The following is a 16037-nucleotide window of genomic DNA, read 5'->3' as shown; positions in this document are numbered from 1 at the left end:
TGGTCATTCTCACTACGTTACATGAACATCTAACAACATCCAATAAGGGGTCACATTCTGATGACCTCTGAGATGTGTGTATTTCACTTTCAGTGCGAATTGGCATTTTGTCGATGTCATCGAAGCAAAACATTTCATCACAGCATGCATCTGAAGCAAACCATTTCGGCACAGTATATAGCTTTATGGGACGAAATGACTTGAACCAAATTGACAGATTATACAAGCTATGCACTCTAGTCATGCTAATTCGGACATAATTCTGGAAGTAGTCATTTGATTGGCTAATCCAAAAGTTCACCCTGACATGACCCCTTATGGGATGTTGTTAGATGTTCATGTAACGTAGTGATAATGACCATCTAGATTTTAATTAGATTGGAAGAGACTGGTGAGTGTTACAGTTTTCAGGAAATTTTATCAAGTTAGTTTTACCGGAAATTATATTATCATTGTTATAAAATTGTTGTTAAAATGTGATTACCCGAATCACCTTTTGAACAACTGGGCCCTGATCTAAAGAAAACATCGAGTTCAGCTTTCAATTTTTGGTATTGACGGTATGGAATATTTAGTATAGATTTTTAATGCAGATTTTCACATTATTCAGATTTCGTGTGTGTGTTTTTCCTTCCTACAAATGTCCATGTATTAGAATTCATAATATGTCACTTTTCGTGATTATATCATTTCCTGAATTCGATACTACATTCATTTCCGGTTTATCCTGCTGCTCCTTCATGTCCCAACGACTTTACCCGAAACCTTAGATATCGGATGTTGTTCCATCCTGTGTGTCGACTCTTTTGAACATATGCTTTGTTGTTCTAAAATTGAAAATCCCCCCCCCCCCCCCCCCCCCCCCCCCCCCCCAAAAAAGGAGCAAACAACAAAAAAGGCTATAAGATGTCTTTAATTTCAATTTTATTATTTTCTAATCGGGAATGAGTTTATATGACGTAAATGAAGAACTGGAAAAAATACAAGTTGAAAGATGTTACAAAACAAACGTGACGAAATAAACAATCAGCAAGCATATATATTGTACAGCAAAATCTAAAACCACACTGGCACTCTCAATTTCATGACTTGATATTTTACAAATTGAATCGTTACCGGTATAAAGGGGAATCGCGCTGACCTCGAGGACAATGGGATCACTTTCAATTCCTTTCTTATAAAGGCTCCCTCTACATACGAAAATATGTTTATCAAGGTCACCTTTACATAACAGATATGTTTATAAATGTAACCAATATATAACGAAAATATGTTTATAAATGCCACCTCTTTATAACGAAAACATGTTTACAAAGGTCACCTATACATAACGAAAATATGTTTACAAAGGTCACCTATACATAACGAAAATATGTTTACAAAGGTCACCTATACATAACGAAAATATGTTTACAAATGTCACCTATACATAACGAAAATATGCTTATAAAGGTCACCTCTATATAACGAAACAATGCTTATAAAGGTCACCTCTATATAACGAAAATATGTTTACAAAGGTCACCTCTATATAACGTAAATATGTTTACAAAAATCACCTCTATATAACGTAAATATGTTTATCAAGGTCACCTCTATATAACGTAAATATGTTTATCAAGGTCACCTCTATATATAAAGAAAATATGTTTACAAAGGTCACCTATACATAACGAAAATATGTTTACAAAGGTCACCTCTATATAACGTAAAAATGTTTACAAAAGTCACCTATACATAACGAAAATATGCTTATAAAGGTCACCTCTATATAACGAAAATATGCTTATAAAGGTCACCTCTATATAACGGTAATATGTTTATAAATATCACCTATATATAACGAAAATATGCGTATAAAGGTCACCTCTTTACAACGAAAACATGCGTATAAATGTCACCTCTATATGACGTTAATATGTGTATAAAGGTGACCTGTATATAACGAAAATATGCTCATAAACGCCCCCATATTCCCTATTGTAGTAAAATTCGTTGTTTATGAACCTCTATATAAAGTATATTTAAAAAAAACACTTTTAAAGACCACATGTTTATGTTCCAAATGTAGGACATCGTTTTCTGCTCTATTGAGCGGCCTTTACACACAGGGTTGGCTGTATTATCACGCGATAACTGGCGAGATGTGCGTTTTGCCGCCATTTCGTTGGTTAGTATAAAGTATTTTTTATCACATTTTCGAGACAGTCGGTCAAAGAATGCTTCATTGTCAATAAATAATCGTACCAAAACTATACGTAAACAACTTTTAACTGTAAAAATCCAAGATGGCCATCTTTCGACCATTTTGTTATATTCAATAAGTTACATATTGACAATACACAACATCAGCTACACACGAGAGATAACGCATAACTTGTTTATACAAAACAATAACCGGAAACCAAAACAAAAAAAACCCCAAAAAAAACCCATACTATTTCTGCTCTACGATATATATGTACAACGGTGACCCTTACACATAACGTCTTTCAGTGTTTCAGGTAATGGACACAGAATTGTTATTCCAGTCTATTAGATTAATTACTTTACATATTTCTGGTAATAAATGTAAACTAAACAGCTAATCTACACTTAACGCGAAATATCGCCTGTATCTTTTATATGCTGTAATTTACAATTATATGTATGTTCCAAAGAATTAATTTTTCATGAAAACGTTTTAGCATTTACTATGAATGAAACTCTGGATCGAATATATTTTTTCGGTTTGGTAAATGGGATCACTTCCTTCTCTGGGGGTTCTACTTAAATTCTTTTTATGAATCTGCTTGTGACAGCTATACCTACGTTTAAGCACAACGATATCAGTTTATTAAACATTCATTATAAACAACCAATTTCACATAAAAGTGCGAGAGTCCCCATTATTTCCCATTAAGCACTTGCTCGTTTGATATGTTGTGCATTTTGTTATGAAATATTGATAAACAAACGTAATCAATAAATTGTAGAGCGACCGACATATCAATAAAGAATAAAAAAAAAACCGTGTAATCATTTTACAACAAATCGATATATAATATTGTTTGTTTATGTGTGGTGGGGTAAAAAGACCTCTTTACTAAGAGCTATGGTGATATTTGAAAATAAAACTTATTAGGGGGAAAAAACTTAAATAAATAAGGGTTCAGGTTATATTTGATAGTTTTTATATAGAACATCTAGATATATATTTGACGATCCATGATTTAAAATATCACTTGAGGCTACTGCATCACCGACCGGGCATCCTTAATGAGACAAATTAGGATAGGCGACAGATACATCAGAGACTAGGTATGATGGACAGGTTGGGTCGCGCGACATTGCAGGGTTACAGTGGATTTCGGTAGTTGTTACGTCATCAGGTCATCTTCTTCATTTATCAAAATCGTCAGGTTTACAGGTAAAGAATTCGATCTGAAATAGAAAGCAAATATTGAAAACGACAACTAGAAAAATGGCGGTGTAGTATTTTTTTGTAAGGATGACACCTGGTTTGTTAGGCCAGCATGCCGTAGTTATCGCTGAACTTTACTCAAAATATTTTATTCTAATTCTTAACTATGTAGTTGCTAAAACTTTTGTTGGCAATAAACGATTTACTTTCTTAACAATAGGTATCAGATTTTACAGCCGTTTTGTACTGGTTTTTACATGTCTTTGCATTCTTTAGTTTTAGAGTAAAAATAACCCATGAAAGTAGTTATAGATTTTTGTTTTTTAATGGGACAAAAAGAACATTTCGCAAACTGAGACAAGGTTGATCGTTCATAGCTATTTAGTTAAAACATGATAAAACAAAATACATTGTATAGTATTTATCTTATATAATGTCTATATCTGCTTAATTAATTTTTTTTTTCATGACATATGACTAGATGTTGCCTTAAGTCCAATTATATATTAGATTTATTTGGGTATTCTAATAGTTGTCATATCCATGAACATTTCTCAAAATACAAGTATAATTTATTTTTGCACTTTACACTCACATCATCCATTTCCCCTTCGAAGTCATCCATATCCTGCCCATGACCTATCTGGAGAGCACATGGCCGGCGTTCTATCAGACCTATCACATGAAACAATAAAAACGAGCTTTATAAATAAAGATTTATTGTTGTTTTTGTGATATATTTTGTAATTAAAAACAGTTTAATGTGACTCTTGAGCTGTTCAGGCTGGATTACTTGCCTTAGTACCATTTACCTCCGCTAGGTTGCGCTTTTTTGTATCATTTTCGAAGAACTACAGCAGGCATAATTAACCGAAGAGATAAAAAGATGTCCACAAGTTGCAAATCAATATGAACTTTTGCTTTATAAGTATTTGTAATATTTACCGATGAACATGCCAGCTAGCAAAGAGACTAGATTGCCTGCCTTAGTACCATATTTTCGGCTTGGCTTTGCTCTTTATATTATAGTGAAAACGTCATACTTCCGGTGTTTTGTATCACATGTTATGGCGTCCACAGTGAACAAAATAGTTTCAAAATAAAAAGAGTACATATGAATTCCAACTCGTTAAAAGTAATAAACGATACGTGTATCATGACGTAAAAATCCAGGCATGTCTAATACTGTACCCTCAGATCTCTGTGCATATATGACGTCATTGACCTTTCCTTCCAGAACTCCATCGTTAAAAAAATACGTCACATCCTTCCACTCAGTATCCTGAAATAACAACGGGTTTCTGTATATTCTACACTTTAAATCCAATCAGTGTGTGACGTCACCGCGTAATGTCAGTTACGGATTGAAATGTCTTTGTACGTATTTATGATGGCATTCTGCCCACTTCCGCTAAAGCATTCTGTCCACTTCCGCTCATACATTCTGCCCACTTCCGATCAAGCATTCTGCCCACTTTCGCTTAAACATTCTGCCAACAATGGCTACAATAATTAATGCTATATACGTTCAAATACTCATAACACATTAACTAACAATACCACTGGACTTTTCGGTAGTTTGATAGTGACATGACTTACCGGAGTAGGGATTGAGAAACTGGTGTATCCGCCCTTGTCCGTCTCCGCTCCGAACATTATACTGCTATCGTCTTTGGCGAGAAGGACGGATGCGTTGTTTCCACAGTCGCCATTACTGATGAGAGCCTGGGGCCGAGAAGTGGCCCTTGGGTGTCGTCTGGGCTTGTCTTTATACCGGATCTTTAGTACGACAGTATCTCCAAGGTCCATGTTAGACAGCTGGGGCACGCGAAGGGAACTCTTTCCGTCGAATATTGCGACACCATGAGCAACGGAAACGTTCTCGTTTACGACATATACAGACTTGTCTTTGGTCTCTTCGATGTAGGTGGCGAAGTTCAGGCTTACCTTAGATTTACAACCTATGGTTAAAAGTTAGAGAACAGTCAAGGTGTTACTCATTCAAATAATACAGATGTTCCCCAGACTTTGATCTCCATCCTCGTCTATCACTTGTACACATGCATACTTATTAGAATATCTAGGTAAGACAATCCTCATTCCATGGCCTCTTGTACCGAACTAGATTAGATAATCCCATTCTGTATCAGTAATCATGGTGCAAGTTTCAAAATTAAGACCATGGCCATCCTTGTCCCTTCTCACAACCAGACACGCCCATCCCTTTGTCCACTCCCAGTCAGAAACGCCCATCCCTTTGCCTTCTCCTAGTCAGACACGCCCATCCCTTTGCCCTCTCCCAGCCAGTCACGCCCATCCCGATGTCTTCTCCTAGCCAGACACGCCCATCCATATGTCCACTCCCAGCCAGACACGCCCATCACTCTGCCCTCTCCATGCCAGACACGCCCATCCCTATGTCCACTCCCAGCCAATCATGCCCATCCCTATGTCCTCTCTATGCCAGACACGCCCATCGCTATGTTCACTCCCAGCCGGACACGCCCATCACTCTGCCCTCTCCCGGCCAGACACGCCCATCCCTATGTCCACTCCCAATCAGACACGCCCATCGCTATGTCCACTCCCAGCTGGACACGCCCATCACTCTGCCCTCTCCCAGCCAAACACACCCATCCCTATGTCCAATCCCAGCAAGACACACCCATCCCTATGCCCTCTCCCACCCAGACACGCCTATCTTTATCTACTCACCTTCGTCCTTTTTGATGTATTCGGACATCACAGTACACTGACAATCCCGTTGGTTGTAACTTGTCCCGGGAGCACACGGCATCCGGACCCAGCCACTCCGAGGGACGAGTTGTTCAAAATGTTTTGGGTCACCTGAGATCTCTTTCTTGTCACACTCTGCAGAATATGACGTCGATAATACCGGTGTTTATGACGTAGGTTATACCAGTGAATGCTTTAAAATTATACATGATGGTAAAAGTAAAATATTTTTTCATTCTTTTATCTCCAAAAAAAAAGGAAATAATATCAAGACGCTGTCTTATCAAACATGATTGTGACTTGTCCGAAGTCTTTTGACAAGTTTTTCGTCAATTCAGAAAGATGGCTCATTGGAAACGTTGTGTACAATTACAATAGTTTTATCCAACAGAAAATATCGTTAACATTGGTCAAAAACGACCAATGACGTGTTGTATTTGTTTTGAAGAAGCACGTACCCTAAGATACATATAAATACAGAACAACGGGGGAAATGAGTAAGAATTAATTTATTACTGACGAACGCACGAAAGAGCTTGACGACAGATTATCATCTTAAGACGGAGCATGTTGATTTTAGAAGTATTTTGCTCTGTCGCAATAACACGGAAAGTCGAGGCTTGATACCGAACATGTACGGAATTCGCCGAGGAGTTGCGATCCAGGGAGACTCCATTGCCCTTTATGAAATTCAAATGTTTAGACATAAACGAAAGTCTCTGATTTCACAAGTCATGGTCGGTCATATCTGAAGAAAAAAGTATTTGCTGCAAAATAAAGTCGTTTTGATTTCATTGTATCTCTATACAGGTTTAGGGCAACAAATTGTATACGTGGCCGAATTCAGAGGGATCTTTTTGGCTTTGTTATGGTGTTTTTATGTTTTGTTTTTGGCTTTTTATGTTTATTTTTTTTAAATCCATGTTGCCTCTCTGTAGTACATGAGTAATTTTATAATGTGATAGGTCTGATAAGATAAGATGATCTTTATAGCACTACAATATGAAAAATAAGGCATACGGGACGAAAGTATAAGTGAACATCTGTTAGTGCCAAATACATCGGATTAGAAAGAGTGTTCTCTTGGGCAATTCAATATTAATCAGCAGTTTGCATTAACTCTGTATAATGATTTAACAATTGGCCTGGAAATGGAAAGCTGTCATACATAATGTATAAATTTTCACTCAAGATGCTGTTTTGACTTGCAGAGTAGAAATAAATGCATGTTTTTGTTTTTTTGTTTTTTTTTCCTGTTTGAATTTATGAATTATTAAAAGGCCATTAACTGCGAATGAAAAGCCATAAGTAGTCCGCGACATAACAACGTCAGAGAATCGTCATAGGACGCATATTTAATGAGGTACATAAGTATTCTATATCAAGGGTGATCACCTATACATTGGCTTTGACGTACGACCTTCCGAGCATTGGCATGCTTGGCCTGAACACAATAAATATTAATGCGTCCTTATTGTATGTCGTTCAATATCGACAGATTTCTGTCTGCGTCGTAACAGTTGGGATTTCTATTTTTTTCATCATGTAGTCAGGTATCATCGCGGATCAACCAATAATCAGATAATTCCACAGTGTTCAGAGTTCCGTGTCTTAAACACGCCATTGCCGATAAAAGGTGCTGTTAGCGTAATCACATTCATTATCATTCGCGTAAACGGGATAAAACATTGTATGGTGTCATATGGCCGTCCACGTGTTTTTTTTTTCAAATATCAAGCTTTATTGCCAGCCTCCGGATATAGCTTGTCAGATAGATATAGGTGTCAGACTTATATAAGTGTCTTGACACTTGTTTCTGATTCCTTTTGTTATCATTTATATGTTGTATATATATTGTTAAGTGGAAATAGACCAATAAAACACAGTTTAAACTAAATTTGGTATTACCTTGTTCTACATCACGACTAAAAAAGATATAGTGGTGTTGCTCACAGCCAAATGTACGGTCAAGACACGATGATTTGTCAAAAATAGTAAAGCCTGCTTAAAATATTGACTTTAAAAGCAAAACTTACCGCAATTGAGGATGGTACCCTACACTTTTTTATGATTTCAGAGAGAGCTACTATCTAAATACTACTCCATAGCATGCTAGCACACTTCGACATAGCTAGCATACTTCGACATAGCCAGCACACTTCGACATAGCCAGCACACTTCGACATAGCTAGCATTCTTCGACATAGCTAGCACACTTTGACATAGCTAGCATACTTCGACATAGCTAGCATACTTCGAATTTCATGCTGTATTACAATTAATTACAAATACATGACATACTTTGTAATTATACTTTAATTAAACATACACAGCATACAAACAGTTACAATCAATTAAATACATACAACCTTTGTTAGAGTTAGGTACAAATATATATGTTTGCCTACTTCCTTCTCAGCTACACAACAATCATGCTCATAGTAAACTTCCTTTTAAACTTAATTGCCGAAATACATATGTACATCATGCTGTATAACATTTGCTATTACTGCAATACATGATATGTTTCATAATATATACATCTTTTTTTCAAGCAAGTATTAATAATTTAATCTTGCCTGAAACAAGAATTTCTATTAGTTCTTTTATGTTATCATCCAATGACATAATAATGACGTCGATGCTTGTTACCTCGCCTTTGATTGGCTATTAGAAATGCACAATGGCTCATCAAAGAAAACAGTCCATGAAAGGAAGACAAAAATCTTGTATTGTGTTCCAGCTAGATCCAAATGCCAACGATTTGTAAAATACATCAGTTTTTTCTTTATAATGGCTCCATCTCATAAAAAAAGCTTTCAAGTTAATCCATTAATAAACCGGAAGTTATATTGCAATGAATTACTATTACAAATTAGGATATATCACAATTAATTACCGATAAAAAACATGCTGAATTATAATTACTAAAATAAGACATGCTTGCTATTACATCAACTACAAATACAGAAACATGCTGTATTATTTGTACAATAAAATGACATGCCATATTACACATATGTTAATTCACATGAAAATACAAATGCATAGCCTGCTGTATCCAATTCATTACTAAAATGCCACATTTTGATGAGCCAAATTAATTAGTTAGTTTGCCAGCAAGAGCAATGCGTTTTATGGAACAATAATATCATTTGTTATGACAAACATTGCATATAGTTACATTTTAATCATATGGATTGTTATGTTATTCAAGTTTCCTAACGACAATTTGTGAAATTCCTGGGATATCAAAGACAGTGTCAGTGTGACAATGCGATGAATGACGTCACAATAGTGGCCACGTGGTCAAAAAGAGCTACATATCCTCACAATATATTGCAAATCTAGCAAAAAGGTTCAACAATATGATATATAATTATGCGTTTTCCTCATATATATATACATGTTGTATATATATATTGTATTAGAATACTTGTAATTAGCAATGGCAATTGTGATAATACTTTGCTATTTCTCAACCCATGGTAATTAGTATATTGTGGAGAGGCCTTCGCAATGTCTGTGAAAAAGACCGTATGCACTTTTTCAATGAAATATGTTTAATTCCAAAACACATGGTATTATCGATGTTTTGCAACGGAAGATGCAGAACAGTTACCATAGACTGTGTGCTCACAAGCTACGACAGGGCAAAATGTGATACAGCTATATACCGAATCGTATTTTTGAAGGTTATTTTCGTTTATGCTGGTCCAAACGATCGGACCGGTCGGACAAGGGCTGTTCGTTTATGAAATAAGGACGGACATGGTGATATTTTGTTACTCTAAGACGAGCTTTGACAAAGACTTTCAAGGCCTGCATTAACATCTGCAGGTCCGTCAACATATATGCCTAAATATTGCATTGAAAAACAGACGAACCGGTCTGTCCGCATAAACCAACAGGTCAAAGGTTGAGGCCACTTATTATTACACGTGTCAATATCGTTATATTGACTGTCAGATATACTCTAGGTAGTAGTCGGGAAATTAAAATCATTTGCTTGACTCGGTTGTACTAAAATCTTGGTTTTACTACATCAGAACTGATGTTGTTTATTTTATTAGATAAACTTACTGATTATTAAAAAAAATGGACTAGTGTGTTCAAATCGAAGCGTGAATTGTGTCGCACATTGGAAACATGCTCTGGGACAGATTTAATATGGGAGCCGCCTGATTTTATCATGTTCCCTGGTTTTTCCTATCCTACCCGTATAAACCAAACGCTTTGTTGATTAAACGTAAACATCTATCAATATTCGTTTTGATATTAGTAATTTGGTGGAAATATTCATCAGGGAAAATAGAACTATTAAGATATATAACAAAAGCTCTTAATTAATCGAGTGTAACTCTATTTTAACCTGTTTGCTGCACGCAATTTGTATGATTGAATAGACGTACATTTCCCATGCGGTTTTCCAAACAGACGCACTTCGGCGAATGTTGAAGATAAACAAAAGGCCCGATCGACTTCTATCGGGGTATTAATTACTTGTACTGGTAGATCGTAGTCTAGGTGGAATTACCAGTATATCGAGTTAATAACCATAAAAAAAACGTTTTTAATATATTGTTTAGCAGATTGGTTTCTGCTTTATTCTGGACATAAATATTGTTGTCTCAATCAACAGTTTTCAATGTGTTATCCGTCATTGGATCGTATGGGCTTTCATCACGAATAATCATTCATCACGAAAATCATTATCGCATTTTCATATGTCACGATTAACTCTACGGCTTTAATGTGATGTCAATAGAGATAAGGTTATGATGGTATGTGGACGTCAACAGTAGCATTATGTATGAGAATGGGGTTGAGGAGGGAGTGGGCGGATGGGTTGTATTATACAAAATAAGCATGGGACTCTGGAGGGATGGAAGCAGAGACAAGATGATGGGTGTTTTGTGGGGTGAGTTAGCTGGTGGAGGGACGGGCTGTCGGGCAGAGTGAGGGAGGAGGGGGGTTAAACATTATGTTAAATGTTGGACGGCGGGTACTTTGTGGGGCGATTGAGTAAATGATGTAATGTTGGGCGGCGGATGCTGTGTGGGGCGAGGGGGTAGGTGATGTTACGAGAGATGATTGATATATTGTGAGCCTACTTTTGAAGGTGGTACTCAAGGATGTTCTTTTTTAAGTCCTACTATTCTCTGACTATTAACTAAAAACTAAAAATAACAAACTATAAATCAAATGACTATAAACGGGAAAATATTAAACTTAAGCGCCGCGGAAAGCTCACTAAATGTGTGTTATTACATCAGGACAATGCTCCTGTTCACATGTCTGTCATTGCCATGGCTGCCATTCACAAATGTGGCTTTAAACTGATTGAGCATCCGCCTTATTCATCTGATCTCGCTCCATCAGACTTTTATCTATTTCCAAAACTGAAAACAGCTATATCAGGCACCCACTTTAAGTCCGATGTTGACGTCATACATACAGTGGATGACTTTCTGAACAGCAAAGAAAAGGAGTTCAATAAAAATGGCAATGAGGCCCTTAAACACAGCTGGCAGATTCTAAAGGGGCTTATGTTGAAAAATAATACAATATGTCCGGCAAAATTCAAATCCTTCAATATGAGTCTCAGAACTTATCAATCAGCACTCGTATGTGGGGCCGGGCGACGGGTGCTGTGTGGAGCGAGGGAGTAGGTGATAAACGGGGCCGGGCGGCGGGTGCTGTGTGGAGTGAGGGTGTATGTGATGCTATGTCGGAAGAGGGAGGGTGGATATATGGGGCTAGGCGGCGGGTGCTGTGTGGAGCGGGGGAGTAGGGGATGCTATGTCGGAAGAGGGAGGGTGGATATATGGGGCTAGGCGACGGGTGCTGTGTGGAGCGAGGGTGTATGTGATGCTATGTCGGAAGAGGGATGGTGGAGTTATGGGGCTGGGCAGTGAGTGCTGTGTGAAGCGAGGGTGTATGTGATGCTATGTGGGAAGAGGAAGGGTTGTATTGAGCTATGGGGCTGGGCGGGGTGTCGTGTTGGAGAGGGAGGGGTTGGAATTATAGTACTTGGCGGCGGAAGGAGGTGGGGTTTTGGGGCCTGGTGGCGGGGTGTTTTATTGGGTGAGAAAGAAGTGGGTTTTGGGGCTTTGTGGCGGGGTGTTGTGTGGGGAGAGGGAGGAAATGAGTTATGGGACTGGGTTGGGGATGTTATGAGGGATGAGGGAGGAGGCGTAGTTATGGGGCTTTGTGGCGGTGATGTTATGAAGCATAAGAAAGGAAGCGAAGTTTATGGGGCTTTGTGGCGGGGATGTTATGAAGCATAAGAAAGGAGGTGGTGTTTATGGGGTTTGGTGGCAGAATGTTATGAGGGATGAGGAGGGATGTGGATGAAGGATGTGTGAAAGGAGGGATTCAGATGGAGGAGGAATGTGGAGCGTGGATGGAGAAGGGAGTGAAGTGTGGATGGAGGAGAAATGTTGAAAGTAGATGGGGAGAAATGTGGGTGGAGGAGGGTTATGGAGCGTAGACGGAGGAGAGATGCGGACAGAAGAGAAATATTGTGTAGAAGGAAGGCTGTGGAGCGTGGAGGGAGGAGGCGTGTGGAGCGTAGACGGAGGATGGGTGTGAAAAGGTGACAGAATATAGTTGTTGACGTCAAGGTATGGTAGGAACAGGCGCTTTAAAGGGGAGGTAGATCAGTTGACATTTTAAAATATATACAAAACAAGAGATAATAAAAGGTCAATTGCGTCGTATGCACCAATGATAAACGATGAGAAACATGTAGGATCATTATACAATGAGATATGAGAAAGACTATACTGATTAACAAGAGATGTACTGTACTGTTAAATAGTGTAACATAATGTAGTGGTACGTAGTGATGGACAATGTAAACTTGACAGGTAGTGATGGACAGTGTAAACTTGACACGTAGTGATGAACAATGTAAACTTGATACGTAGTGATGGACAGTGTAAACTTGAAACGTAGTGATGGACAGTGTAAACTTGAAACGTAGTGATGGACAGTGTAAACTTGACACGTAGTGATGGACAGTATAAACTTGATACGTAGTAATGGACAGTGTAAACTTGACATGTAGTGATGGACAGTGTAAACTTGACACGTAGTGATGGACAGTGTAAACTTGACACGTAGTGATGGACAGTGTACACTTGATACGTAGTGATGGACAGTGTACACTTGATACGTAGTGATGGACAGTGTAAACTTGATACGTAGTGATGAACAGTGTAAACTTGACACGTAGTGATGGACAGTGTAAACTTGACACGTAGTGATGGACAGTATAAACTTGACACGAAGTGATATACAGTGTTAGCTTGACACGTAGTGATTGACAGTGTAAAGATGAGACGTAGTGATGCGCAGTGTTAGCTTGACACGTAGTGATGGACAGTGTAAATATGAGACGTAGTGATGGACAGTGTAAACTTGACACGAAGTGATATACAGTGTTAGCTTGACACGTAGTGATTGACAGTGTAAAGATGAGACGTAGTGATGGACAGTGTAAAGATGAGACGTAGTGATGGACAGTGTAAACTTGACAGGTAGTGATGGACAGTGTCAACTTGACACGTAGTGATGGACAGTGTCAACTTGACACGTAATGATGGACAGTGTAAACTTGATACGTAGTGGTGGACAGTGTAAACTTGACACGTAGTGATGGACAGTGCAAACTTGATACGTAGTGATGGACAGTGTTAGCTTGACACGTAGTGATGGACAGTGTAAACTTGATACTTAGTGATGGACAGTGTTAGCTTGACACGTAGTGATGGACAGTGTAAACTTGACACGTAGTGATGATCAGTGTAAACTTGACACGTAGTGATGGACAGTGTAAACTTGACACGTAGTGATGGACAATGTAAACTTTACACGCAGTGATAGTGTTAAGTTGAGACGTAGTGATGCAGTGTAAACTTGACACGTAGTGATGGACAGTCTAAACTTGACACGTAGTGACGGACAGTGTAGACTTCACACGTAGAAATGGACAGTGTTAGCTTGACACGTAGTGATGGACAGTGTAAACTTGACACGTAGCGATAGACAGTCTAAACTTGACACGTAGTGACGGACAGTGTAGACTTCACACGTAGTAATGGACAGTGTTAGCTTGACACGTAGTGATGGACAGGGTAAACTTGACACGTAGTGGTAGTGTAAAGTTGAGACGTAGTGATGCAGTGTAAACTTGACACGTAGTGATGGACAGTCTAAACTTGACACGTAGTGACGGACAGTGTAGACTTCACACGTAGTGATGGAGTGTAAACTTGACACGTAGTGATGGACAGTGTAAACTTGACACGTAGTGATGGACAGTGTAAACTTGACACGTAGTGATGGACAGTGTAAACTTGACACGTAGTGATGGACAGTGTAAACTTGACACGTAGTGATGGACAGTGTTAGCTTGATATGTAACATTTTCATTAATGGGTTAATTGTCGGTGGCGTTTGCATTTGGTGTTTATATACTGGAATAACAGAATACATCGATTTTATTCATATTTTATACGCTCACCTGCTGATCGCTGGCAATTATCAAGAATACAATAAGTTATTCCAGTGGGTTTCCGACTGGAAATCCGTTCCATTGTACGCCAGCCATGATCATAATGGATACCAGACTGTTAAAGTAGACCGGGGTATTATAAGCAGCTTTTGTCTATCTAGCAGCAATAACATTTTACTATTAATTATTCATAATGTGTCCGACATAGCATCCGTTGAATGTGTATGGACAATTGAAGCGTAATAATGATTAACAGAGTTTATGCGAGACAAAAAGCTAAAAAAAGGCTTTATGTAATGATGCATGCCTATATTTTTATATGAATGGAGCGAGGTTAGCCGTGAAATCTATAGATAAGGATATATAGATGTTAATGGAGCGAGGTTGGCTGTGAAATCTATAGATAAGGAATATATAGATGTGAATGGAGCGAGGTTGGCTGTAAAATCTATAGATAAGGATATAGAGATGTTAATGAAGCGAGGTTGGCTGTAAAATCTATAGATAAGGATATATAGATGTGAATGGAGCGAGGTTGGCTGTAAAATCTATAGATAAGGATATACATTGTATAGATGTGAATGGAGCAAGGTTGGCTGTAAAATCTATAGATAATGATATATAGATGTGAATGGAGCGAGGTTGGCTGTAAAATCTATTGATAAGGATATATAGATGTGAATGGAGCGAGGTTGGCTGTTAAATCTATAGATAATGATATATAGCTGTGAATGGAGCGAGGTTGGCTGTAAAATCTATAGATAATGATATATAGCTGTGAATGGAGCGAGGTTGGCTGTGAAATCTATAGATAATGATATATAGATGTGAATGGAGCGAGCATTAAGATATTAAGTATGCGATTGCCTGAATCTATAGATAATTAAGTTAATGGACGTTGTGTCAAGTAGGATATATGATTAAGACAGGTTAGTGAACGTGTAATAAGCGTGATTGCATTGCTGTAATTTATATTAAATATTAATGTTGGCGAGTCTAGATCTTTAAGGTTAGAATATGAAGCGGTGTGAATTTATTAAAGAGTATAGGAGTAATGAGAGGCGTAAAATAAGATATGAATGTAGGACAGTGCTATTATTTAATATATAGAGATGAAATGGAGCGAGGTTGGCTGTAAATCTATAGATAAGGATATAGATGTTAATGGAGCGAGGTTGGCTGTTAAATCTAAGATAAGGATTATAGATTTAAATGGAGCGAGGTTGGCTGTGAGATTTATATAATGAAGGTATATAAGAGGGGTTATGGAGCAGATTTGCTGTAGGATATAGATATATGAAGGTTGGCTATAGAATGTATATAATGACAGGTTGGTGATGATAGATGTGAATGGAGCGAGGTTGGCTGTTAAATCTA

At 38.0% G+C, this 16037-nt stretch overlaps 1 protein-coding gene across 1 annotated transcript in view; it reads right to left on the bottom strand.

The window, feature by feature from the left end:
• Positions 1–2028: 2028 nt before the first annotated feature.
• LOC117336030 (protein PIF-like) overlaps positions 2029–16037 on the bottom strand; it is a 39295-nt gene continuing 25286 nt past the window's right edge. Inside the window, exons 6-10 of the mRNA XM_033896361.1 lie at positions 6119–6274; positions 5003–5364; positions 4595–4685; positions 3999–4078; positions 2029–3423 (exon numbers count right to left, since the gene is read on the bottom strand). Of these exons, the coding sequence (XP_033752252.1) occupies positions 3382–3423; positions 3999–4078; positions 4595–4685; positions 5003–5364; positions 6119–6274 (731 nt within the window). The 3' untranslated portion in view covers positions 2029–3381. The remainder of the gene's footprint in view (positions 3424–3998; positions 4079–4594; positions 4686–5002; positions 5365–6118; positions 6275–16037) is intronic.

The sequence above is a fragment of the Pecten maximus genome, chromosome 10, assembly GCF_902652985.1.
Source record: "Pecten maximus chromosome 10, xPecMax1.1, whole genome shotgun sequence".
In the NCBI taxonomy this organism is placed as follows: domain Eukaryota; kingdom Metazoa; phylum Mollusca; class Bivalvia; order Pectinida; family Pectinidae; genus Pecten; species Pecten maximus.
The sequence above is the reverse complement of the archived record's forward strand: the minus strand, read 5'-3'. Positions and strand labels throughout refer to the sequence as shown.